Source organism: Coturnix japonica, chromosome 16 (genome assembly GCF_054131305.1).
Source record: "Coturnix japonica strain WE chromosome 16, WE-NBRP24, whole genome shotgun sequence".
NCBI classification, from domain to species: Eukaryota; Metazoa; Chordata; class Aves; order Galliformes; family Phasianidae; genus Coturnix; species Coturnix japonica.
Window position 1 is genome coordinate 2447811 of NC_140678.1, and position 27123 is coordinate 2474933.

At 56.6% G+C, this 27123-nt stretch overlaps 1 protein-coding gene and 1 long non-coding RNA gene across 5 annotated transcripts; one reads left to right on the plus strand and one right to left on the minus strand.

Moving 5' to 3' along the window:
• The first annotated feature begins 1223 nt into the window (after nt 1–1223).
• Nucleotides 1224–26050, plus strand: GNG7 (G protein subunit gamma 7). 3 transcript variants are annotated; one of them, XM_085517349.1, is made up of 4 exons: nt 1368–1515; nt 6589–6663; nt 22497–22613; nt 23831–26050. In XM_085517349.1, exons 3-4 carry the CDS (start codon nt 22533–22535, stop codon nt 23954–23956), a joined length of 207 nt encoding a protein of 68 aa, XP_085373475.1. In that variant the 5' UTR covers nt 1368–1515; nt 6589–6663; nt 22497–22532; the 3' UTR covers nt 23957–26050. The 3 variants fall into 3 exon arrangements, with proteins under 3 accessions (XP_085373474.1, XP_085373475.1, XP_015741874.1); XM_015886388.3 differs by having other exon boundaries at nt 1397–1541; XM_085517348.1 differs by lacking the exons at nt 22497–22613; nt 23831–26050 and having other exon boundaries at nt 1224–1541; nt 6589–6668.
• LOC146758160 (uncharacterized) lies at nt 3705–12709 on the minus strand. Of its 2 annotated transcripts, none has more exons than XR_014934930.1 (2): nt 7434–12709; nt 3705–4487 (listed from the first exon to the last, which is right to left on the minus strand). It is a non-coding gene; the product is annotated as an uncharacterized LOC146758160 (long non-coding RNA). The 2 variants fall into 2 exon arrangements; XR_014934929.1 differs by having other exon boundaries at nt 3705–4894.
• Nucleotides 26051–27123: the final 1073 nt, after the last annotated feature.

The window sequence follows — 27123 nt, forward strand, 5'->3', positions numbered from 1 at the left end:
AGTGCGTCATCGTGTGTTTTGCCATGGAAACCATCTGCTCTCCGGGCGCTGGAGGCGTGTGGGTGCGGGCGGGGGGGGGGTGACGAGTTAGGGGAGGGGGGGGGGGGGGATGCTGCGGTCTCAAAGGGCCTCGGCAAGGGCACGGCTCCGTGGGGACGTTGTATGTATGGCCGCGGGGATGGGGAGGATCTGCGGGGACATCGCAGCTCCGCGATGCTGCCGGGACTTTGGCGGCTCACAGCTCCGGTTTGTGTGGCCCCCATTGGGATGGGGGTTATATGGGGTGTCTGCTCTGCTCTCCCCACCCCCCCGAGGCTCTCAGCTCCCTCAGGACGCCGCTGGGGGTAACAGCAGCTCCGGGGATGGATCACCCCCCCCCTCTGTGCCAGCACTGCCCCCCTCTCCCCCCGCAGTGAAAGCAGTGAAGGAAGAGGCTCAGACAAAGCCCTCAGCCCTCTCTTTTTTCTTCCCTCCTCTGACATCAAAGCGCTGCACGGGGCTGAGGGATGGAGGTGGAGAGCGGCTGTGAGCTGTGGATGCTGGACATCTCCATCTTATCCCAGCAGAGCCATAGAGATGAAGGGCTTTAGGGGCACAAACTGAGCAGGTTGGGGCTCTCACTCCATGGGGGGGCTCATGCTCGTGCTGCAGTGAAGGCTGGCAGCCTGCAGTGGGGTTGAGCTGCCCCCTCCCACCCCCCACCCTGTAACCCCAGCTCCCCATAACTCTGCCCCCCTGCTCCTGCAGCCAGCTCCATAGGACACACCGTGGTGCATCCAGAGCCTCCGGGTGTGACTGCTGGCCCCATCTGCAGCCCGAGAGGCTTAAAGGGCGGCATATGGCCGCAAACAGGATTAGTGGGAAATCAGCCTTCTTCCCCCTAACAGGATTATGGCTTTTCATCCCACAAGGCGATGCTGTGCGGGGCCCATTCACGATGCTGCAGCCATTGACAGCACCGTGCTGTGCTGGGGATCTCCCCCCCATTGCAAAGGCTGGGGGGGCTCAGATCAAGGTTAAATGTCCTGCACTGTGCACCATGCACCCAGCCCAGCCCTGCAGAGCAGCACTGAGGTGCAAGGGCAGCACCTGGAAGGTGCCATTGTCTCCCATAGGGGTCCTCAGCACGGTGCTGGGCCGCTATTCGGGGCCGGTTCGGTCCATAACCCGGTGCCGTATCGCAGCTCCGAGCCTCGCACCCCACCCGCCACGTGCTCCCTTCCCGCCATGGCGCGCTCATGAATATTAACACCCTCATTTGCATCCCCCCGCCTCGCGCTGCCATTGGCTGCCCGCCCCGCCGCTCCCCTCTGGCCCCGCCCCTTTTGTCCCCCATCTCCTTCGTCACAACCGAACCTGGCGGCCTCGTCTCGCCCCGCCTCCCGGCTCTCATCGCGAGCTCTGATTGGCAGACAGCGCTGTCAGTCAGCGGGAGGGGGGCGTGGCGACGGCATCAAGCTGCGCTGCGCGGCAGAGCCCCGCTGGTGTCCGGCCCGTTCGGCCCCACCGGGAGCGGTGAGCGCCCATTGACCACAACGGAGGTGGGGGGGAGTCCCTGGGGGGTGATATAGGGGAGGGGTCGGGGTAGGCCGAGGTCTGATGGACCCCATAGTTCCCCTCCAGGCCCGGCCCCGCGGCCTGGTGGGAGGTGAGGGGGGGGGGGGCTTCATAGGGGCGGCTATGGGGCTGGGGGGGGTTATGGGGCCTGAGGCTGTATGGGGGGGTCCCTGCCCATAGGGAGGGGTTATGGGGCTGGGGGGGGGTGTAGACAATAGGAACCCTATGGGGTGACTCTGGGTTGGGGGGGGTTGGGCTGGGTGTGCTGTGCCCCCCTTTTACCCCCCATCGCTGTGGGTCCGGCTCGTACAGTTGTGGGGTGGGGGTGGGGGGTTGCCCCATAGGGCGCCGTTGTTTCCAGGTGTGGCCTTAATGAGAAACAACGGGGGGTACCGCTGAGCTGTGCCCCCCCCCAAAGGGGCTGTGGGGTTATTATGGGGGGGGGGGGGGTGGGCAGCGTTTGGGGCTGATGGAAACACAACGGTGGCTGCAATGAGCCCATAGGGTGGGAGGGCACGGGGTGACCCTATGCTGGGTTATGGCTGTGGGGCAATGGGTCCGGCCCCCCCGTTGTCCCCCCTATGGGGGCTCTGGTCCCGTTGTCCCCTATGGGGGCTCTGGTCCTGGTGTCCCCTATGGGGCTCTGGTCCTGGTGTCCCCTATGGGGCTCTGGTCCTGGTGTCCCCCTATGGGGCTCTGGTCCCCCCGTTGTCCCCCTATGGGGGCTCTGATCCCGTTGTCCCCCCTATGGGGGCTCTGGTCCCGTTGTCCCCCCTATGGGGCTCTGGTCCTGGTGTCCCCTATGGGGCTCTGGTCCCCCTATGGGGTCGGTCAGCCCCAGTGCCTCCCCATCACGCACTGGGAGCAGCCGGGGGAGGACCCGACGTGCCAGGATCGATGTGTTTCAATAGAGCCGATTGTGTGCGAGGTTTTCTTCTGCCATCTGTAGCTCCGAAGCAGATGGGAATGGCTCTTTTGTGTGGCCGGAGAAGCGCTGTGGGTTTTAATGATGGACATCCCAGGCTCTTTGGGATGGAGGCTGTGCTGCTTTCCAACCCGGGCTGTAACACTTAATGCCCTCCAGCCACGGCTCTGTTGACATCTGGGATTGCCAAAGGAAGGCGTGGGCCCTCATTAGTGCTCAGCCTCATTAGCTGAAGGGTGATGGTGAGGAGCAGCCCCTGGAGCTGTGGGTTAACATAGGGCCGCCCCTCTCCTGCTTTCCTGCCCTGCTTCCTTATCTGTGCCTTGCCATAACCCTGCCCTGCCCTGCAGCAGAGCCCGGCCCTATTGCTGCTCTATGGGCAAACACTGCTTTGGGATCTGATCTCTGTGCTTCAGTGTGAGTTTAGGGGCTGTGGAGCCCCTAATGTGGCCATCCTATAACGCTGTGGGGTTGGTTGGTGGCCAGCAGAATGGTGCTGGGCCTGGAATGGGCTCCTGTCAATTGCTGGGAGGAGGTGGTGAAGGAAAGAGCAGGGATGGGGCTGACCCCAATGGGATGGCTGTACATAGAGAGCAGGGAAATGGGGCCAGGGATCCCAATACAGGGAGGAAGAGGGGTTGATTGGGGTGATGTGGGCTCAGCACTGAGGGCTGCAGTGGGTGCTGAGCACACAAGGGTGACCCCCAGCACTGTTGGATCCTATATTGGGTTCTGCAGCTCATAGGAACAGCAATAAATAACCATTTGCTTCATATCTACCTGTCCAGGTTGTGTTTGCAGGGCCGTGTTGCTGCCTGTGCTTTGCTTGAGCTCCGACCGTGCGGATTCTCTTCCTGCCATGCACGAGAGTCTCCTATTATCGCTCTGCAAAAGGCCCTTTCTGGGAGCAGCAGAACAAGCCCAGCATTGTGCCATAGCACTGTGCAAAGTGAGAGCACAGCTCAGGGCTGCAGGAGCAGCACGGCTCTATATTGGCATGGAGCTGCTCTCCATGCATTGCTGTGATGTCCCGTTTGCTGCCATGAGTTGATATCAGCAGGTGGATTTGGAGAGGTAGAAATACAGCAGCTCGGTTCAATGCTGGCTTAGACCTGAGTGCTCCAGGCTGGGTGGGTTGGGGTTGGCTGTGAGCTGAAAAAGAACAAAAAGGAGGAAACTCGGGCACGCTGTGAGCACTGAGACACAAAACAGGAAGCCTGGCGGAGGGTTACGCTCTCATAATTTATTGCATGCTTTTCCCTGCTCCTGCTAACGGCCAGGAGAGCAGTTTCAATGCTCTGATGCTTTTGCAGAGCTTAAAAACTCATCCCTTCGGGGTGAAAACCTCCATCTGCTTTTGATGCAGGAGATGGGGCTTTTCTTCTTCAGACCCCAAAGGCTTTTTGGCCCTTCTCCTGCTCTCACATTCTGCCTCTCGTTGGCCATTTGGATGCATTGAACCCATTGCAGTTTGCCCTCAGGTTCTGCTGCTGCAGTGGCTCTATGGCTCTGTCCTTTTGCTTCTGGTTATGGGCCGACTTGAACTTAAGGGATGAGCTGCCAATGGGGCTGGGGTGACCACAGGGGGTTCATAGCAGGTGATGCAACCCAGGTTGCTGTCACTTAAACATGGGGAGACATCAGTGTTTGTGTTTGTGGCTTGCAAGCAAAGGCTTGAAGCTGCATTCCAGGTGATGGGGAGGTGTGTGCAAGGAGCAGCCTTCCAGCTTTGGGATTCTGCTTTGTTGCATTGCATTTAGCAGCCCTGTGTGCATGCATCTGTTTGCACAAGCAACCCCTGGCTTTGCTGCGGAGGGTTCTTCACCTTTCTGCACAAACCTGCTCCAAAATAACCCTTGCTTCAATTCAATTCAACACGTGCCAAGGCGGCTCGGTGGAGGTGTGCATAGAAAGGTGCTGAGAATAGCAGCAGCTGCAACGGGCCGGGCTGGAGAGGAGTCAGTGAGTTGTGCTGTCAGTCACAGGAGCACGAATCCCATCCCACCTGCAGATGAACATTCCCAAAATAGCAGAGGGTTGGCAGCACGCAGCGAGCTTGTGCACCAAGCAAAAGGCAAAGTTGCAATGGTTCAGCTGCACGGAGCAATTGCTGATCAGGTCAAGGTGCTGGGGCAGCAGGTGGGTCTGTCTGCAGCAAAGCAATGCTGCTTTTTCCATTAGGAATGAACCCAAATTGCAGCTCTGGGTTGGCAGCTGTGTGCCCACAGGTTGCATTGCTGCAGGGCATCCCCATGCAGTTGGGTTGGGAGCTCCCCCAGCTTCGTGCTTTTGCCTTGTTATCATCCTGTCCTGCTGTTGGTTGCATCCATGAAGCCGTCCTGCTGTTGCATGGTGCTGGGAGGATGCTCTGCATCCAGCAAGCTGGGATTGCGAAGTGCATGCAAGCTAAAACTTAATCAAACATAGTGCTTGCTTTAATTAGTCTGAAAGGATGTGCAAGCTGCATGCTGGCAATGGGATTCAATCCCATTGGAGTGGGGGCACAGCAGCACGTCTGCATGCAGCACTGCTTGCTGTGCTGCTTCATTGCATGCACCTCCCTTTGCTTTGGAGCTGTGCTGGGAGTGAGTGGATGTGCATGGAGCAGCAGCACTGCTCTGCAATGCAAGCTCAGTTGCTCCCACTGTGTGTTTATAGGATGCATGTGGGTGTGGGGATGCTTCCCAGGTCAAGCAGTGAAGCGAGCTGTTGCTTCTGGAGGAGCCATTGAGAGCTTGGGATAAAGGAGCTGCAAAAGAGCAAAGCGTTGCTCACTTATCCCTTCCTAAACGTTGCTTGCAGAAAGCAGCAGCCTGTTTGCTGCGATCATTGATTGAGGTGATGCAAAGCAGCACGCAGCTCTGTTGCATTGCTGTGTGCATCTCCTTGGCATGCAAGCTGGAGCACTGTGCTGCTGCTGGAATCCTTAATGCCTTTTTTTCTCTCCTCTCCACTTTAATTTAGTGAGAAATGCACCAGTGCTTGTATTGAGAACAAAATGAGAGCTGCAAGAGGAGGCTGGTGCTGACAGCACTATGGGTTGCAGCCCTGGCAGCAGCAAGGACTGAGGTTTGCTGGCCTCAATGCCATCCCCTGTCTGCAGCAGGGCTGGAGGTGCTGCTGCTGCACTGTGGCATTGCTGCTCTCTATCCTTAATGGCAGCAGCTCAAAATGCCCGTCCGTGCTCTGGGTGACCTCTGGTGACAAATAGGTGACTGCTGCTCATTCTCATCCCCGTGGCTTCCTGCAAAGCAATGCCCGGTGCAGGGGAAGCGTGGCAAGAGCTGGAACAGGAACGAGCAAACATCCGTGCTTCCTGGTGACTGCAGGCTGGGAACGCAGCGCTGCCTGGAGCTGGGAGCTCGCTGTTAATCATTAGACATGGGGCAGCTCCTGCTTGTCTGCACTGCCCCACTGCCACCTCTGTCCCTGCTGTCACCCCCCCAGCCCCTTCCTTGTGCCCTTTGTGCTGTCCCTGTGTTGCATTGGGGCTGCCCATAGGCTGCAGGAGCTCAGTGATGGGTATTGGCTGCTGTTGGAGCGTGCTTTTATCAGAGGTGTTTCCAGGTGCACAGGTTGGGGGCTGAAGGTTGCTGAGCAAAGGTTCAGCAGTGAATCATGGCTCTGCATGGGAGCTGCTCCCCACTGTTATAAATGGCTGCCCATGCACAGAGCTCGAGGGCTGAGGGTGACATTGGGTGACACTGAGGATGGAGGTGGCTGAGAGCCCCAGTTCCATGTTATCCTCTGCTTTACCACCAAGGGAAATTGCTGTGCTCGTTTCCCAACCCTAAGAGCAACTCTGAGCCTCTCCAGCCCCCCTCTATCTCCTGCTTCAATGCAACGTGTGGGCTTTGCTCATTGTGGGGAAGAACAAAAAGCGAAAGGCTGCACATCCTCCTTCCTTCCCCTCTCTTTAGCAAAGCCTCTCCTTGTCATTCTCCTTTCTGACTTCCACCAATTGCTCTTCTCTCTCCTTTCTTTTGTTGCAGGGTGGATGGAGAAGTGTGGGGTGTTGCAGCAGGATCCTGGTGCTTATGGCACAATGAACCTTCCCTGCAGCAAAGTGTTGATGGCTGAACTCTCTCCTTTTCCTTTTGTTCCAGGAGAACCGTCCCCATCTCCACTCAGAGCCCGTCGCCCTTTGGTCGGAGCAGGTGGTGTGAGCACCCTAATAGCAGGTATGGCTACATGCGACACCACACACCCCCATGGCCCCCCATCCCATGTCCCTCTGTACCCCTATGAGCAACACAGCCTCCTGCAGGCAGCCTGATTGCTGTATTGCAGGCAGCTTGGAAGCCTTAGCACAGGGGTGAGGGATGGAGGGCTGCTCCTCCCCTGCCCTACACCTTTATTGCTGATGTCCCTGCCCTGTGGTGCTTTGCTTTTAAGCAATGCACAGCCCAGAGGGGCTTTGTAGGGTTGTATACAGGGCAGAACATGAGTGTTAGGTGCTAAACTACACACCCTGTGTTGTCCCATGACCCTTTAGCTGTGGAAGGGAGGATGGTTAAGTCTCAGCTATGGAGGCTGCTTGGTAAGGGGTGCCTTAACCCCATGCTCCATGCACAGCAGCAGTTGGAGCAGTGAGTGTTGGGTTGTGCTGCTCCAAGCTGCAGGTTCTGCTTCTCCCTGCAGCCTTTATGAGGACACTCATAAGTTCCAAGCAGAGAAATCTGTCTGTGAAGGTATTTAGATGCTCGGAGCCCTTTGCTTTCAATAGGAGACTGTGGCTAAAGTTACCCACGGTCACTAGGAGAACCCATTTCCCAATGCAGCCATTGTCTGTAAGCTTTCACCTTCCATTCTGTGGTTGCTAACACTTAAATTAATTAGCGCTGTTTACTCCATAATTGTACCAGGCACGACCTGCTCTATCATCCCAGGTGTGAAATTAAAAGTTCTTATAGGATGCCACCTTGTATGTTAGCAGTTAAAGCTGACTTACCTTCAGTGCAGCTCTCAATGCTCCTTCCCTGCTGTCTTCAAAGCTCCATATCAAAGCCAGGCAGCGTTGCTGGTGCTTCCTGCCCTGTGTTTCATGCAGCAATGAGTTTCTAAGTGATGCCAGCAGCGTTGCAGTGCTCAATGTCCCTTGCAGAGCTCTCCAAGAGAGGGCAGTGTGTCCCCAGCAGCTCAGCATTGAGCTGAGAGCACTGAGTCCTTACATCAATGTGAGATGAGTAATTGACAGGCACTCTCGTTAGCAAACTGTGCTGGGAGCTGTGTGCTCTGTCCCCCAGGATACAGCGGTGCTGCTTCTTGCCTTGCTTGCATCACAGCCCGTCCCTCCTGCATCGCTCTGCCCCACTTCTTGCACTTGGCATCTCCTCCAGGAGTGAGCTGGGGGTCCATGAGGGTGTTTGGATGGAGAGCTGATATAAAACACAAGGAAAATGCAGAGGAAAAGCAACTAACAGGGGTTGTTTGATGGTAATGTGTTGCCACCTCCAAAGGCCATTCATATGCCCTGGGGTTGCACCCAGCCTTGCTGTGATATGAGCAGCCCTGCTCTGCTCCATCCAAAGCTGCTTCCATCGCATTCATTTCTCCTCCATCCCTAATTGTCACCAAGGGCGGCCCTTTATCAGTGACAGACGTCACACAGATCTGCCCTATTAATCACTGCTCCATCAGGAGCTCCTCGGATCCCAGGGCTCATCAAGGTGCTTCGTTTCCTCGCTAATTGCCTCCAGAAGGTAGGACGCTTGTGTAACCCAAAGGCACATTGAGATCACCTCCAGGTTACTCTGAGATTAAAAATACCCCCCTATCCCAGGAGGAACAGCCACATTGCAAACCCTCACCATGCAACCTGCTTTTCTCCCTTTAATCCCTTCTTTGGGCTGCAGGCAGGTTGCTGGTGTGGAGCACCATGAGATGGGAGCAGAGCTGCAGCCCCACTTGTGTTTAATGAGGTTCTCCCTTTGCATTGAAGGAATGAAGCCTCATGGATGCAATGCTGCTGTCAGGCTTCATTTTCAACCTCTTCCTCTCTTGTTCCAAGGAAAAGCTGAGCTGAAATGGGGCTTCCTGGCAGCTGCAGGCTGAGTGCTTGGCTTGCAGGATGCCTTGCAGTAACCCAGCGCTGCATGCTGCAAGGCAATTGCTTCCTATAGCAAGGTGTTTTGCAGTGGTTTGTTTGGCAGTCTCTCATTGTTTGGCACTGATTTTATTTGTCAGCTCCGAGTGTCTCTTTTTGGGTACAGCACAAAGCCAACCCCCCCCCCTCCATCCCTTGGACATGCAGTCCCCTGTGTGCTGAGCAGGGAATGCTGCACTCAGTGCAATGTGGGCATGGTTTGGAGCCCTGTCACCCCATGGATGGCTGCAGGTTGGCTCAGCCTTGGGTTTGTTTCCCTTGCCAGCATTAGCAGCGCGTGGTCATGCTGGGGAATATCGTGTTCTTCAACTTTGCCCTGGGAGCAGCATGTAAGGAAGCAGGGCAGAGTGTATTCCAGCACGCTGAGGTCAGCCTTGTTTTCCCACTCAGAACAGGAACAGACCATCCCTGGAGCAGCTCACAGCACACACAACACACAACCCTGGCTGTGTGCTCTGCAAAGAGCCAAAGATGGGGTTGTGCTGTGCAAAGCTGCTGGCTCGTTGCATGCTGCCCCTCGTGCATTCACCTTATGGCCAAAGGAGAAATGGCACCGTGCTCCTGGGTACATGCAGGGGGTCCTTGTGGTGCAGGGGGTCCTTGTGGTGCAGGGGGTCCTTGTGGTGCAGGGGGTCCTTGTGGTGCAGGGGTCCTTCAGGCTGTGCCATATGATATAAGGGGGTTTGGGTGCTGGGGGAGAGCTGAGCTTGGCACAATATATATGGCTGCTAAGGGCTCCCAGAAGCAGCAAAGCCCATGTGCAGCCCATGTGCCCATGCAGCTGTTCTCAGCACAGCTCAACCCACATAAAAGGGGGTTTGGGGCTGCAGTGGCTTGTCCTGAGCAGGGCCCCGAGTTGTCCCTGCAGCGGGGATGGAGCATCTTTGGTATTTGTCACCTCTCCCAAAGCACCAGAAGCACTTTAACAACTGCACATGCCTGGCGGGGCTGAGCTGCTATTTGCTATTTCAATCTGCTCGCAATTTAGAAGCAGCAATTATTTCTTGCGTGCCCTGAAATCCCACGGAGCTGGAAGGGGGGTTGGATTGGGGGGGGGGGCTGAGCTCTGGTTTGGTGCAGCTGTGATTTACAGGGGCAAGTTCCCCTTGAGCAGTTACAGGGGGCAATGGGAAAGGGGGGGGGGCCCTGACCCCAAACCTCATCCTTTTGCTCTTTGGAGCCCTCACCCCTCCTTGTTGTCCTGCCCCTATTCAGAGTGATGCTTTCCCTTCTGCTCACCCCATATCCAGGTTGGCACTAAGTCCTTCCAGCTCCGAATCCAAACCGAAACCAAACAACCCTCTAACTTGGCAAGGGAGCCTTTCCCTCATCCTTTGATTTACTGAAACCCAAAGGGGCCGATGGAGCAGAAGGGGCCGGGCAGAGTGAATGGCTCCCAGCCCAGCGGATGATGAGTGACGTTGGTTTTTGCTTCTTAAGAAATCTGTTTGTGCTCAGGGAGCGAGCAGGGCTGGTGTCAGCACCGTGTTCCTGGCAGCTGGCCGTATTAAGCAATGCCTTCCTGGCAGCAGGGGGGGCCATCCTGCTCCTCATGGGGATCCAAACCCCCCCCTCTATTCCCTCCTGCTGCAGCTATTTGGGGTTTTGCTGTTATTTGCCTTAAACCCAAGCTGCTTTCTTGCAGCCCTGCTCTCTGCTCCTTGCATCCTTGCTTTGGCAGTGCTGGCTGAGCACAGCTCTGCAGAGCTCTGTGTTCCATCAGGATTATTAAATCACCGTCCCCATACAAACAAGTCAGCTCTGAAACATTATCTGCCAGCGCTGACTAACGAGTCCTGTAATTAGTCATCTCCAGTTAATGAAGCAGCGCGGTGATTAAAGCCTCATGACTTTTCTATAGAAGAAATGAGTTAAATACCAGTTGCGCTGCCTCAGGTTGCCCAGAGCTCAATGTGAGCTCAGAGCAGCAGCAGTGGGAAGGTTTGGGGTTGCTCTGCCTGTTGTTCTTCCCCCACTGCAATATTAAGTCTTGCTTGAAGCTGCAGCCAACCTCACTTGTTGGCTGTGCTCCTATGACACCGCATAGAACACAATGATTGGGGTGTTCAGCAGCAAAGCACAGTATGTGAGTGGGGTGTTGCTTTGTCTTTGCAGAGTTGCATTGGCCTCAATGCTTCCCATGCAGCCCCAAACCCCATGCACCAGCAGTGCAGCCCCATATGGGAAACGCAATGGGCCTTCAGCATGGGATGCCCCCATCTCTGCTGTCCTTAGGGGTGGCCTTTAGTCCAAGGGTGCTGTGTTGGAGCAGAGGGGCCTTGCAGTGCCCAGGGCAGGGTTAGAGGAGCAGAGCTGCTGCTGCTGCAATGGGGCTCTGGATCTGCATGCCCAGAGGTGCTGGGCACATAGAGCTGCAGGTCTTGCAGCTCCCAACCCCAGCTCTGTGCTTCTGCAGCATTTGCATGCAGCGATGCTGCCTGAGCTGCAGAGGGCTCTGCTGGGCCATGGAAGGCTTGTATCACTCCTAACTCAAAAGCCAGGAGACTGCATCCTCCTGCAATTATTAAGGGTGCACTAATAAAGCAATGTGCTAATAAAGCAGTGTGCTAATAAAGCAGCGTGCTAATAAAGCAGCGTGCTGCTGCTTGGACCTCAGATGCTACTGCTGGGTGGTGCTGGGGGGCACAGACCCCATAGGTGACCCACAGCCCCATGTTGATGCTCTGGGTTGGCACAGGGCAGCCCTCACTATGGGCATTGCTGCTGCTGGAGGGGCCGTGCCCTGTGCTCCCACCGCAGTCTAGACGGCTGACAGGCAGGATTCCTGTGCTGTTAGGTAAGCAGCACGGAGACGCCCAGTATGCAAATCCCCAGCCCTCGTGTCCCTGTTTAACATTCCTCCAACTGCCTAAATAAGGTGCTGTTTCATAGTGAAAAATCACAGCGAGGTTTGTGGGCGGCTCTGAGTCTCCTTCAGAGCCATCCCTATGAGCCCTCCTTGGGCACCGTGCTCCCTATGGGGCTGTTCTGGCTCCATTGCAATGCAGACACCTGGCTCCCAGAAGCACGAAACCACAGCTGTGATTCATTCACACACCCCCCCCCCCCTTTGCACAGACTGAGGGTGGTGGAATGGATGGGAACTGCTGGGAAGCCATGGGCTGATCTTGCTGCCCTTAGGTCAGAGCATCTCACCATGCACTTGTTAGCAGCAATTGCTGAGCAATTAGTTTGCTTTATAATGTGGTTTGGGAACCAACACCTGCCCCCCCTTAGCGTGGAGCTGGGGCACTAATAGTGACCCATAAGGGGTTGGGATGGTGCTGGGTCAGTGCTTGCTGTATGGCACAGAGCTGGATGCTCTTCTTAGGAAGCAAAGGGATGTTTCCTGGCCTTGGCTGCACGGTGCAGCACGTGGCTTTCTGGGAAGCAGCACATAGTAAACACCACGTGGGCTGCTGGGGGGGGTGATAGGAACAGCAGCAGGGACATTCAGCTTCCCATGGGGCAGCCCTACAGCTGACACCCGTGATATTTCCATGCACCAGCTTTGGTAACGCTTTATTCCTCCTCTTTCTTAGGAAAGGAAGGAACTGTGCCTTTGAAACATTGCAACATCCCTTGTGTTTCACTGAGTTCTCTTTCTATATGGGTGCAGTGCTGCTTTGTGTCCCTGCACCCACGCATGCACACTGCAACCCCTGCATGGCCATTGCATAGCACAGGGTCCCAGCTCCACACCTTGCAGTGCTCAAACAGAGCTCCCTATATCTGCAGATCCCTTGGGCTCCCATGCACCTTTATGGGGCTGCCCACGCCATCCCAACCCCGTGGCATTTCAAACCCTACATTAGGCAAACAAAAGGGATATTGGCAACTGGCAGTTGCTCCGTTTCTGCAGCTCCCTGGAATCCCCAGATTCCATTGGGCTGAGTAAAGGCAGCTGCCATCTGACAGCTGGCTATTTCAGTTGAAATCCGAAAGGAAAGTTGCTTTTTTAAGCCCTGGTGGCAGCTGTCAGCAATGCAAATCCCTGCTGGGATGTTTCCTCCTCACACCTGAGCTGTTCTTTCCATCCTTTCAGCCTTCCCGGCCAGCAATGCCCAGCAATGATGGCTGTATGAGCTGGGAATGTTGTAGAGGATGGGATGGGATGGGATGGGATGGGATGGGGATGGGGATGGGGATGGGATGGGGATGGGGATGGGGATGGGGATGGGATGGATGGGATGGGATGGGATGGGATGGGATGGGATGGGATGGGATGGGATGGGATGGGATGGGATGGGATGGGATGGGGATGGGATGGGATGGGGATGGGATGGGATGGGATGGGATGGGATGGGATGGGGATGGGGATGGGATGGGATGGGATGGGATGGGATGGGATGGGATGGGATGGGATGGGATGGGATGCTCAGCGGTTTGTTTAAGGGCTGCACTTCCAACCCTTTGGCATTGGCACGGCCCTATTGCTGGGGCTTGGGACTGCCATGGGAGGAGGAGGTACATGCAGAGCCCCTGAATGGGGACTGCCAGCATCCCATGGGAGCTCCCTTTGAGCACTGCCGTAATCAGTGATGAAATGGCATCGATTCTCAGAGCTGAGGGCTCTGACCGTGAAGGCTGAACCCTGTTACATCATCTGTTCTCAAAGCTTCCCAAGCTTCAGCCTTATGGGATTTGCCCTTGCCTTGATTCCAGTGCAGCGATGCTCCATGTCCACAACCACTCGAGGATGGGGTCAGATCTGCACCACTAAGAATAACCCTATAGAGCATCTGCAAAGCAGCACGGGCAGCCCTGGTAGCACGAGGACGGGCAGCAGCATGCACATTGCCTTATAAAGCATTGCTACTGCTGCAGCACGCTGCCAGGAACTCCTCTGCTTTGCTTTACCCCATTGCAATTCCACCCTCCTGGCAGCACCACTCAGCATTGCTGGAGCCCTGCAAGGTCAATGCCAGCACTGCAGGGGTGTGCCCCACTTTGAATCCCTTTACAGCCACCCCAGAAACAAAAGGAAATGATATTGGAACCGGTCCCGAATGACACTGGCTGCCCTTTCTCGTTGGTTTCAGTATGAGAAGGATGTGAGTCATGCAAACTGCTTTGACAGGCTTTGCTTCTGCAAACCAGTTCTGCTCCTCGCTGTTCTACTCTTCCCCCCCCCCCCCATAGGTTTGCTAGGACGGCTTCCCATAACCCAAATCACTCCCTGTGCTCCATAAGGAATCCCTGCCCTGCTGACAGGGGCCGTGGTGCAGTTCTGCTGCCAGAACTTGTTCCTCTTTGTGTCATAAAACCTTCACTTGAGCAAAGCAAAAATCATTGCTCAGTCTGCAAACGCATCGTGTTGGCTTGTGAGATAAGCACAGACCTTCAGATCACCCGGAGCTGAGTTTGGCCAGCCTTAAAGCAAGCACTGTGTGTCCCCCCTTGGCTCTAATGGCTTTTTTAATGCTTGCAAACGCTCTCAATGCTTTTGCACGGGGGTCAGAGGGGGGGAGATCATGCAACAGGTGACCTGCAGAGGAATAATAGTGAACTTTGCATTGTGCAAAGGGTCGCTCCGGGCTGGCTGCTGCTGGCCTTGTGCAAGCAGAGTTATCAGCAGCACCCAGAGCCCTTGGCTGTGTCACGCTGTGTGTGCCTGGGGCAATGCTGAGCTCTGCAGTGCCTTTGCAGGAGGGTTGTGCTCAGCTCCTTGCATGCAGTTTGTTCCCACAATCACACGGTGCCAGCAGCCCCTTCCTCCCCTCCCACCTCCTTGGAGCCTCTTCTAGGAAGCCAATATCTGCAGCGTGTGCAGAACTCTGCTCTGCCTTTTGCAATCAAGCACAGCCATGGTTGTGCTGACAGCCCCATAGAGGGGGGGGGTGTCCTGTCCCCATCTCCTTTCCTTGCTCTCCCATGCAGGTAGGAGGGCTCTCCCGCACTCACACACACACAGTTCAGTTCCTTTGGGTTCAATCCGGGTGCTGCTCTTGCTTCTGCAATTAATTCACAGCCTTTTGTTTTCCTTGGCCTCGGGGAAGTGACCTCTCCTTTCCCACAGCCTTTCCCAGCTGTGCTCCCACGCTGCTGCCCATAGAGCCCCATGCAGAGCCCCAACCTGGGCTGGATGGTGCCCATGGGCTCCATATGGTCCTGCTGGACCACTACTAGACCAGTATTTAACTAACAGCTGACCATGAGCCTGCAATGTGCTCTGATAGCCCTAGAGAGGGTCCAGAAGGGCAGGGAGGTGCTTCCCATCCCTGCTCTGCATTAAGGAGGGCACAGATGGAGCATTGCACCCAATGTGGGGCTGCCCAGTTCCAAGCAGACTGGGAAGTGCTGGGAGAGCTCTAGGGGGTCTGGAGCACCTCCCAAGGGGGGTGAGAGCCCCAAGGATGTGCAGCTGAAAGGCTGATCTGTGCATCTGCTGCATGGGACAGATCTGGATGGGGGGGTGTTGGACTGGGCTGGCTCCAGAGTTCCCTTCTGCTCCCTGTGTTCTGTTTGTGCCTCTGTTTGCTCTTGGCTGGCTGGGCCGTGCTCCCAGGGCTGTGTGAGTCACGTTGCAGAGGGAGCACGGCTTCTGTCTGGCCGTCTGTCTGTCTGTCTGTGTCTGTCGGGCTCAGCATCCACCCATTCCCTTCCCACGACGCGCGGGAGGCACCGAGCTCAGTGCATCCCTGTGGTTCAATGACTCAGGGAGCACTCAGCCCCAGCAACCAGGGCACCCCAAACCCCAGCACGGTGCTTTGGGCAGCCCCCTCTTTGCATTGGGGATGGGATTAATACTGCTATCCCAAGGGTGGGCTGCTGTGCTGTGCTCTGAGCACCCAACCCCTCCATGCAATGCAAGGTGACAGTACAGCTGCTGCAAGGACAGCCCCGGATACCAAACCTGGGCTCTGGGGAAGCACAAAAAGGACTCAGAGCAAACAGAAATGCTGTTTACGTGGTTCCAAACAGAGCACAGCAATGAGTCAGAGCTGCGGCCGCTGCTGGGGCTGAGCTGGGTGCCAGCACTGGGCAGCCATTCCTTGTCCTATTGCTGAGTGAATAGAGTTGGAGCTGCAGCCCTGCTTGGATCTCAGTGTGGGAGATGCTGGGTGGGATCCCCCTCCTTCTATCCCCTCCCAGCATGTTGCCATGTGTCCTCGCCTTGGGGGGGCTCAGCCCTGTGCTTCCTGTGGGAGATGGGGCTGCAGATTGAGGGGGGGTTGCAGCAGCACGTGGGGCTGTTTGCTGGTGGTAACCCCTGCTGTGCAGGACCCCATGTTGCTTTGGGGCAGCTGGGACCTTTTAGGGTGCTCTGATCGCAGCACCAGCCATGAGCACCCATGCATTGCCAGGTGGGGGCTGAGAGCTGCTCATGGAGCATCACCCAGTGATGCTGGGCAGCACGGAGGGCTGCATTGCTTCCTCCTCCTGCATGCACAGTGCAGCTGTGCTGTGGGTTGCAGGGCTGCAGTTCCCAAGCCTGCAGGAGCGAGGAGTTAAGCAGAGCATCCAGTCAGAGCCGTGCTGACGTTCATCGGGCTCTCGGAGCTGAAGGGGTTTGTTATTTTAGCTGCCTTTGTTCACAGGGTTGCTAATATTCCCCAAACGGAGCGTGCTTTTTCTCGGCAGCATCTGCGCCACGCAGCTGACTCATGTGCTCTATGAGTGAGGATGACAAATGGCAGCGGGGACAGGCAGCTCTGCAGGGCTGTGCTGTGTGTGGGGAGGTGAAAAGGGGGGGGGGATGTGGCCTTTTGTTGCCAGAAGAACCCATTGGGGTTTCCCTGTGGGGGCTGAGGGGAGGTGAGCATCCAGGAGGGGTGTAGGGAGCATCCCATGCAATGGGTTTGGGGTTGGGAGGGGGGTGGCCAGACAGAAGGGTTCAAGGGGTTGGGAAACCATCCTGAATCCCTTCCCCTGAGTCCCAGTGTGGTGAGTGCCCTCCAAGAGATCCCCAACAGCTCCAACCCCTGCCTGGAGCTGGGCAGCCCCACAGAGCAGAGATGGGAACACCTCCAACACCTCCCTGCCCTACTGGCCCCACTCTTTGCGGTGACCCCAGGGAACCATTGGTCTTATGGGCCAGCAGGGTGTGCTGCTGGCTTGTGGTCACCTGTTGGTCAACCATTAGTCAGTCGTTGGTCAACCTTTGGTCAACTGCTGGCCAACCTTTGGTCTTCCATTGGTAAGTCATTGGTCAACCTTTGGTCTACCATTGGTCTACCATTGGCCAAGTGTTGGTCTACCATTGGTCACCTGTTGGTCAACCATGACCCCATTGTTGTTCTTGGCCACCAGGTCTATCTGCTGCCCCATTGTCACCCCATTGACCACCGGGACCCCCCCCATCCTTCTCTGCAGAGCTCTCTTCCAGCAGCCCATCCCATCCCATCCCATCCCATCCCATCCCACCCCATCCCCATTACAGGGCAGCACAGCCCTGCATGCACACCCCCCCTTGCTGCACACCCTGAACCCCCCTTGCTGTGCACGGTGCCCTCAACCTCAGCTCTGCTTTATGTCGTCAGCAGCTGCTTTCCTTCATCTCCCCCCGACGTGGGTGGCAGCGCTGCGTCACGGCTCTATGGGTGCTTCCATCAGCTCTCTTTTGCTTCCTTCCCCCTTCTGTCATGTACTTTGTTCTCTATGGCTGATGATTGTGCAGCCAGGCTGGGCTGGGAGACACCTCTGACCACAAAGCCATGTGTCACTGGGTTGCCTGTTTGCAATGTGCAAAGGAACAGTGATGTGTGCTGGGTGCTTCACTTCTCTGGATGGGATTTTGCTTTATTCCTTTGGCTTGTTCTGGTGTTCAAACCCACTTCCCATCCAGCTCACAGGGATTTAGGTGGGGGGGGTGTTTTGCTTTGTGCCTTACAAGAGCAAACTGCAATGTTTGCTGGAGGGTGGATGAGGTCAGCACTGTGCACCAGGAGGAGGATGCACAGCTCTGGGGTTCTGCAGCTTCTTCCTGAGCTCATTTTAGCAGCAGTTCCAATTGAAACTAAAGCAGCTTTGAGCCACCCCAGCAAACACGGGGGCCATTTCCAGCCTTCCTCCTCTTATTTTTAGCCCGGGTGGCTGCAGCACTGTGAGCAATGTGGGCTCAGGTTTGTCTTACAGTGAGTGCTGCCTACATCTGAGCTGAGCTTGTGCTGCAAAGGAGCACGAATGCATGGGAGCAGTGATCCTCGTCCATCACAAATGCAACGATGAGCTTCAGGTCTGTGTCTTTTGGAGCACAGTTCAACTGATGCCAGGCTGGAAGAGGTTAAATGCAGGGGGAAATGAGACCAGGTCGGCTGCTTGACTGCTTGGAATGTGAGGAATTGACAATTAACTCCCTTAGCAAAACAGGGCTGCTGCTGCTGGACCCAATTCCTTCGCCTTCCAGATGAAGTCCTGCAGACAGCCAGGAGCCAGCTGCAAAACAAACCCATAGCATCGCCTGCATGGGCTGTGCTGGGATGGGATTGCATGGGGCAGGAGGGGGCTGCACCCCCAATGCATCCCCCCTGCCACCCCCCCATGTATCCCAACCCCATTTGCTGCAGCAAAGCCCTGCACTGAGCCCAGCCCTTCACATGAGAGCTCTGAGCAGCATCAGCCCCACACGCTTCTGCACCCTTTGAAGCAACCAAAAAGCAAATGTCCCATTGTGCTGTACAGAGATTTGGGGTTGGTTTCGTCCCCTGGTTCTCTCTGATGTCCCACAACAGCATTGCTGAGGTTGGGGCTCACTGTGCTGGGAGCCAACACTGCAGCTGCCATTGGGAAGCAACTGGGTGGCAGGTCCCCCAGGTGGGTGATGTGACCCCCAGGTGGGTTATAGGTCCCCTATGTGGGTGATATGGACCCCAAGTAGGTAATAAGAGCCTCAGGTGGGTGTTGTGACCCCTAAGTGAGTGATATGACCATCAGGTGGATGATGTGTCCCCTATGTGGGTGATATGTCCCCTGGGTGGGTGATATGCCCCTAAAGTAGGTGATATGAGCCTCAGGTGGGTGCTGTGACCCCCAGGTGGGTAATATGACCACCAGGTGGATGATGTGTCCCCTATGTGGGTTATATGCCCCCCAAGTATGTGATATGAGCCCAAGGTGGGTGCTATGAGTCTCAGGTGGGTGCTGTGACCCCCAGGTGGATGGTATGTCCCCTAAGTGATGATATGACCCCCAGATGTGTGACACATCCCCCCAGGTGGGTGATATGTCCCATAGGTGGGTGATGTGACCCCCAGCTGGATGATATATCCCCTATGTGGGTGTTATAAGCCTCAGGTGGGTGATATGAGCCCCAGGTGGGTAATACATCCCCCATATGAGTGGCACACCCCCCAGGAGGGCAGCACCATCTTTCTCTATCAATACAACCACACCTAATTAACACTCCACCTCCCAGCCAGGCCTGACCAACCTGCCAGGCTTGTGACTTTCCATTTTTCCCCTCTGCTTTCAGCTCAGTGTTGGGTGTTTGGAGCTGCTCCTTTGGGTGCACTATGGGTGCTCTGCATGGTGATGCTCAGGGAACCCTGAGCTGCTCAATAGTGTGATAACCTACAAACCAACAAGTGGCTGCAGAGTGCAGCCTGTGCCCCATTCCCAGTGCTGTGCTGGGCCCTATCCCCATTGCTGCACATATGGAGATGCTGGGTTGTCCCATATGTTCGCACTGACCCCCATAAGGAATGGGGGGGGGGGGGGTGCTGCCCTGTGCTGCAGCCCGTTGCTTTTCACCTTCCATTTTTAGCCTTGCTTTGTTCCCAGCTATTTCAACCCATTCAGGGCAGTTCCCAGAGCCCTGAGCTCAGCCCGGAGCTTTGCCAGCACTGCGTGACTCCTTCCTGGAACAAGCACAAAAGAAACCTTCCCCCCCCCCCTTCCATTCCCTCCCACTTTTCCGACCTTCCCCTTCATCCTCAGCAGATTCCGGGGCCGTGTGGGTGTGCTCCTCATTGCAAACCCTCACATGATGCTGCAGTCATCGCGTCAGCAGCAGCCACGCTCATGGGGAGCAAAAGGAAAAGGGGGGGGGAGCAAACAAACAAGGGGGGGTTGGTTTGCTCTCCTTGCAGCACTTTGTGTGGGCTCATCCAGTGCAGCAGTTATGCAGCAGCTGTGCAATGGTCGTGCAATGGTCTGTGCAATGCTCGTGCAATGATGGCTATGGCTGTGCAATGGTCGTGCAAAGGTTATGCAGTGGTTGTGCAGCAGCTGTGCAATGGCTGTGCAATGGTCATGCAATAAGCTGTGCAATGGTCGTGCAATGGCTGTGCAATGGTTGTGCAGCAGCTGTGCAATGGTCATGCAATGGCTGTGCAATGATGGCTATGGCTGTGCAATGGTTGTGCAGTGGTTGTGCAGCAGCAGTGCAATGGCTGTGCAATGGTCGTGCAATAGCTGTGCAATGGTCGTGCAGTGGTTGTGCAGCAGCAGTGCAATGGCTGTGCAATGGTCGTGCAATAGCTGTGCAATGGTCGTGCAATGGTTGTGCAGCAGCAGTGCAATGGTCTGTGCAATGGTTGTGCAATGGCTGTGCAATGATGGCTATGGCTGTGCAATGGTCATGCAATGGTTGTGCAGCAGCTGTGCAATGGCTGTGCAATGGTCGTGCAATAGCTGTGCAATGGTCGTGCAATGGTTGTGCAGCAGCTGTGCAATGGCCTGTGCAGTGGTCATGCAATGGTCTGTGCAATGATGGCTATGGCTGTGCAATGGTCATGCAATAAGCTGTGCAATGGTCGTGCAATGGCTGTGCAATGGTTGTGCAGCAGCTGTGCAATGGTCATGCAATGACTGTGCAATGATGGCTATGGCTGTGCAATGGTTGTGCAGTGGTTGTGCAGCAGCAGTGCAATGGCTGTGCAATGGTCGTGCAATAGCTGTGCAATGGTCGTGCAATGGTTGTGCAGCAGCAGTGCAATGGTCTGTGCAATGGTTGTGCAGCAGCAGTGCAATGGCTGTGCAATGGCTGTGCAATGGTTGTGCAGCAGCTGTGCAATGGTCTGTGCAGTGGTCATGCAATGGCTGTGCAATGATGGCTATGGCTGTGCAATGGCTGTGCAATGGCTGTGCAATGGCTGTGCAATGGTCGTGCAATGACTGTGCAATGGCTGTGCAATGGTCATGCAATAAGCTGTGCAGTGGTCATGCAATGGCTGTGCAATGGTCATGCAATGGTCATGCAATGGTCGTGCAGTGGTTGTGCAGCAGCAGTGCAATGGCTGTGCAATGGTCATGCAATAAGCCGTGCAATGGGCCGTGCAATGTCTGCAGTGTTTGTGCAATGTCTGTCGTGGCTTTGGTGGTGCCTGGCTCCTATTTTTCCCCACTTTGCAGCCCCATGTGCACAACGCCTGCAGCCAGCGTGGCAAACAAACACAGCTCCTTTTTGCACTGCACACAATGGCCGTGCTGTGCCTGCTGGGGCTGATGTCATTGCACTGCACAGCTGGGAGCTGCACGGAGCAATGCATGGGGGTCCTCAGCATGCAGCATGCAGCATGCACAGCTCCTGGTGCAAATGGGGGGATCCCAGCACAACAACGTGCTGTTGTGGGGTTGGTTTTGCTTTGCTGACTTGCTGTGCTCCTTGTTTGTGTTTGAGCTGTGCACAAAGCGTGTGCAGGCTCTGGTGTATGTCAGCACAGTGAGAGCTGAGCTGCAGCTTGCAGCGTGATGTGATGCATGCAGTGGTTGTTTGCTGCTGCACCTGAGCATGGCTGGGTGCAGAGATGGGGAATAAAGGGAGCCCAAAGGGGAGCAGAGAGCAGGGGGTGGCAATGGGGGGCAGCAATGGGGCAAGGTGGTAATGGGGTGGCAATGGGGGGATGGCAATGGGGTAAGGTGGCAATAGGGGGGTGGTAGTGGGGTAAGGTGGTATTGGGGGGTGGCAGTGGGGAGATGGCAATGGGGTGGCAATGGGGGGTCTGGCAATAGAGGGTCTGGCAATGGGGTAGAGTGGCAATGGGGTAGCAATGGGGAGATGCCAATGGGGGGGGTTGGCAATAGGGTAGAGTGGCAATGGGGAGGTGGCAGTGGGGGGGTGACAGTGGGGTAAGGTGGTAGTGGGGTGGCAATGGGGGGTGGCAGTGCGGTAGGGTAGCAATGGGGTGGCAATGGGGGAGTGGTAGTGGGGTAGGGTGGCATTGGGGTGGCAATGGGGAGATGGCAGTGGGGGGGTGGCAATAGGGTAAGGTGGTAATGGGGTGGCAATGGGGAGGTGGCAATGGGGTGGCAATGGGGGGTCTGGCAATGGGGGGGGTGGCAATGGGGAGATGGCAGTGGGGGGTGGCAATAGGGTAAGGTGGCAATGGGGTGGCAATGGAGAGATGGCAATGGGGAGGTGGTAGTGGGGGGGTGGCAGTTAGGGGGTGGCAATGGGGTAGAGTGGCAATGGGGTGGCAATGGGGAGATGGCACTAAGCTGCTGCTCTGAGCACAGGATGGATTCCCCCCATCCCATTCCAGGCTGGCTCCAGCTCTGCTGCTTCACGTTGTCCCACAGCCACACAAATCGGGTCTTAAAGGAGGGGGGGGGGGGGGGCACAACAAAAAGGGAAAGAAAAGGGACCAAAAATGGCTGTACTGGGGGAATAGATTCAATGGCTCATTGAGCTGAGAAGGGACGGGGCAGGAAGTGGAAAAGCAAAGTGGAGCCTGCTTTGTTCTATCCAGACTAAGAGCAAAAAGCACCAGCAGCTCCTTGTGTTCCTGAAGGGCATGAGCTCATCTGCAGTGTGGGGCTGGGGGTTGTGGGGCTGGGGGTTGTGGGGCTGGGGGCTGCATCTACACCCCCCCCCATTATGGCTCTGATCCATCCCACCTTGTTCTACCACTCCATGCGCCCCATAGCTGAGCTCAGCCCAATGCCCTGAGCCCTATCTATGGGGTGAGGAGGGGGTTGTGCCCCCCATCCCATTGTGGTGCTAACCCTGATCCCGTTGTGCTGTAGGACCCTCAGTGCTGGGCCTGGTGCTGATGGCAGACGATGTCCACCACTAATAACATCGCTCAGGCCCGTAAGCTGGTGGAGCAGCTCCGCATCGAGGCCGGCATCGAGCGCATCAAGGTGAGCCCTGTATGGGAGCCCTATGGGAGCCCTATGGAGTCCTATGGAGCCCTATGGGAGCCCTATGGGAGCCCTATGGAGCCCTATGGAGCTCTATGGAGCCCTATGGAGCCCTATGGAGTCCTATGGGAGCCCTATGGAGTCCTATGGAGCCCTATGGGAGCCCTATGGAGTCCTATGGAGCCCTATGGGAGCCCTATGGAGCCCTATGGAGCCCTATGGAGCCCTATGGGAGCCCTATGGAGCCCTATGGGAGCCCTATGGAGTCCTATGGAGCCCTATGGGAGCCCTATGGAGCCCTATGGGAGCCCTATGGAGTCCTATGGAGCCCTATGGGAGCCCTATGGAGCCCTATGGAGCCCTATGGGAGCCCTATGGAGCCCTATGGGAGCCCTATGGAGTCCTATGGAGCCCTATGGGAGCCCTATGGAGCCCTATGGAGTCCTATGGGAGCCCTATGGAGCCCTATGGGAGCCCTGTGGAAGCCCTGTGGAGCCCTATGGAGCTCTATGGAGTCCTATGGGAGCCCTATGGAGCCCTATTGCACGTGGACCCCTCTGGAGGGACCCCTGTTGCACAGGGACCCCCATAGAGGGGGTGTCTCCATAGCACATGGACCCCCATGGGCCCACGTAGCAGAGGGATCCCTATGGACCCCCATATAGGAGAGACCCCTGTAGCATAGGGACCCCTATGGACCCCAATAGGGGAGGGACCACTGTGGCATTAGGGACCCCTATGGACCCCTGTAGCATAGGGATCCCTATGGACCCCCATAACACAGGCACCCCCATAGCATAGGGACTCCTATGGACCCCCTTAACACAGGGACCCCCATAGCACAGAGGCCCCTATGGACCCCCATAATGGGGATACCCCTGTAGCATAGGGACCCCTATGGACCCCCATATGAGAGGGACCCCTGTAGCATAGGGCTATCTATGGACCCCCATAGCATAGGGACCCCTACGGACCCCCATAGCATAGGGATCCCTATGGACTCCCATAACACAGAGACCCCCATAGCACAGGGATCCCTATGAATCCCTATGGAGGGGGGTATCTCCATATCACAGGGACCCCATATGAACCCCCATAGTAAAGGGACCCCCATAAGCAGGTTGGCCCCAAACTTCAATAGTCCCAGCCATAGGGAGAGTCACATTGGGGTCAGGGGCACCCATTGAACCCCCCCTTTTCCTTCCTCTCCCTTCCAGGTCTCCAAAGCTTCATCGGAGCTGATGAATTACTGTGAGCAACATGCCCGGAGCGACCCACTGCTGGTTGGGGTTCCTGCATCCGAGAACCCCTTTAAGGACAAAAAACCTTGCACCATCCTATAGCCACCCCAGCTTTAATCTGTGCCCCCCAAAGCAGGGCAGGGCCGGACCCACTGGCTGTAGGGTAACGGCCAAGCAGAGGTTGTAGGGCTGCCCCACATCGGGCTCTGCAGGTTGGGGTGGTGGTAAAGGGAGCGGAGCAGAGGGGTGAATATTAACCAAGTTAATAAGAAACAAACCTAAAGGGGGGGGGGGTTGGGGGTTTGGGTTGGGGGGGTTGTGGGGTGGGAGGGGGTTTGTTTTCAAAGCAGAGGTGGTGGGGTGGGGGAGGAATGGATGGGTTTGGTTTGGTGATGGCCAGCGGGATGGGAGAGGGGGGCAAAGGGAGAGTGTGGGGCTGGGTGTGGGGCTGGGTGTGGGGCTGAGCCCCTCTGTCCGCATTGCAGGGTGCAGCCTTGGGGATGGTGTAGGGGGGGAGGTGAGAGCTGCTGTGTAAAGCAATGGGGCCAACCCCCCCCCCCACAACAAAGCACCCCATAACACAGCTTGATAAACCACAGGGGGGCATGGAGTGGGGGGGGTTCTGGGTGCAGCCAGCCCCACATCACCCCACATTGACCCACATTGCTGCACCCCCCCCCTCCACCCCTCCACCCTCCCTTGACCCCCATGGCTGAGCTCTGAACTCCAGCCCCACGGCTCCGGGTTGTGCTGCAGGTTGTCCTCCTCTCTAGGAAGGGGTTTCCTCTGTCCTTAATCTAGTCCAGCTCCAGCCTTATTTTTCTACTCCGGATTGCTGATTCTTCCTCTATGTTAGAGACCAGTGCATGGTGCTATAGCTGGTGGATGGGGGCAGAGAGCAGCCCCGTGCCCCCCACAGCCCTGCCTGCCCCACACCTGCCAACAGTGCTCTGCCCAGGGGGGTCCAGGAGAGTCCGTGTGGGTCCAGCTGGGTCTCTGTGGGTCCATGGGTCCATATGAGTCCATATGGGTCTGTGTGGGTCCAGGTGGGTCCCTATGGGTCTGTGTGGGTCCACGGGACCATATTGGGTCCATATGAGTCCATATGGGTCTGTGTGGGTCCAAGTGGGTCCCTATGGGTCAGTGTGGGTCCATGGATCCATCTGGTTCTGTGTGGGTCCATGGGTCCTTGTGGATCCAGGTGGGTCCCTATGGGTCTGTGTGGGTCCACGGGTCCATATTAAGACTGTATGAGTCCATATGGGTCTGTGTGGGTCCCTATGGGTCCATATAGGTTCTTGTGGGTCTGTGTGGGTTCATGGGTCTATATGGGTCCATATGAGTCCATATGGGCTCTTGTGGGTCCATGGGTTCATATGGGTCCCTATGGGTCCATTTGGGTCCCTATGGATCTGTATGGGTCCATATGGGTCCCTGTGGGTCCTTGTGGATCTGTGTGGGTCCATGGGTCTGTATGGGTCCATATGAGTCCATATGGGCTCTTTTGGGTCCATTTGGGTCCATATGGGTCCATTTGGGTCCATATGGGTCCATTTGGTTCCCTATGAATCTGTGTGGGTCCATATGGGTCCTTGTGGGTCCATGTGGGTCCAGACGGTCCACATGGCTTTGTGCTGATCCATCTGGGTCCAGCTGAGTCCCCATGGGTCTGTGGGGTTCCGTATGGGCCCATATGTGCCTATGGGGGTCCATATAGGTCCCCATGCATCCCTAAGGTTCCAACCCCCACCGCACACCCGCTGGTCACATCCCCACAGAGCTGCTGCCCCATTGCCACGCTGGGGGGGTGCATTGGTGACAGCAGCGCTGTGGGGCAGAGCTGGGGCTGCTGTGGGGCTGACGGTGTCTCTTTGTAAGGCGAGAAACCCCCCCTCTCCCCCTCGTTTTTAATCACCCCCCCCCCCAGCTCTTCTCTTTGGTTCCTCTCTGCTCCATTGATTCTCATTTGCCAAACTCTGCCCTCGGTGCCCAACACCGATGGTGGAATTGGGGAGGGGGGGGGGGGTGGGATGGGGGGGAGGTCGGGGGTAAGGGGGGGTTATGGGGGGGTGTTTCTCCTTCTGCTGTTGTGCCATAGAGCGACCCGCTGCCGTGGGGGGGTATCGGGGGGGTTGGGGCTGGGGTCGCCATTGAGAAGTGAAATGGATGAGACAATAAATGGTCACTTTTCATTTTGCCAGTGGGTCCTCGGTATTGGGGGGGGGGGGGATGGGGTGGGGGAGGGATGGGATGGAATGGGGATTTGGGGGAGGGAAATGGGATGGGATGATACAGGATGGAGGTGGGATGGAATGGGGATTGAGGGGGAAATGGGATGTGGATGGGATGGGATGGGATGGGATGGGATGGGATGGGATGGGATGGAGATGAGGATGGGATGGGGTAGAAGTGGGGGTTGGGGGGGGGGAATGGGATGAAGATGGGGATGGGGGAGGGATGGGAGTGGGATGGGATGGTTATGGGATGATAAGGGATGGGATAGGGATTTGGGAGGGAAATGGGATGGGGATGGGGATGGGGTGGGAGTGGGATGGGGTGGGATGGGATGGGATGGGATGGGATGGGATGGGATGGGATGGGATGGGATGGGATGGGATGGGATGGGATGAGATGGGGACTTGCGGGGGGGAAATGGGATGGGGATGGGATGTTTATGGGTTGATATGGGATGGAGTTGGGGATGGGATGGGGATTGGGGGAGGAAAATGGGATGTAGATGGGATGTTTGTGGGATGGAGATGAGGATGGGATGGGATGATATGGGATGATATGGGATGATATGGGATAGAGGTGGGGGTGGTATGGGATGGGGACTGGGGGGGGGAAATGGGATAGGGATGGGATGGGATGGGATGGGATGGGATGGGATGGGATGGGATGGGATGGGGGAGGGCTGGGGGTCGGATAGGTCTGGGGCTGTGGGTGGTGGACCCCAAGGAGAAGCTCCGGGGGCGGCACCTCCTGCTCTCGGTTCATCCCTCGGGGTGGGTTCTCATCCCGGTCCGGGTTGGGGGCTGCTTCCTCCCCCCCCCCTCATTCCCGTCACTGTGACCCGTCTGTGGGGGGGGGGGTTTGTTCCATTCTCTACTTTCCTGGACGGCGGCCGCACCTCGGGGAGCTGCAGCTGCCGCCGCGTTCCTGGGATGGCTGAGATGCTTCAGCCGAGCCCACACAGCGCCGGGGGGGGGAGAGAAGGGAGAGAAAGGGGATAAAGGGGGGGGGGGATATGGAGCCCTCAGCCTCCCCAT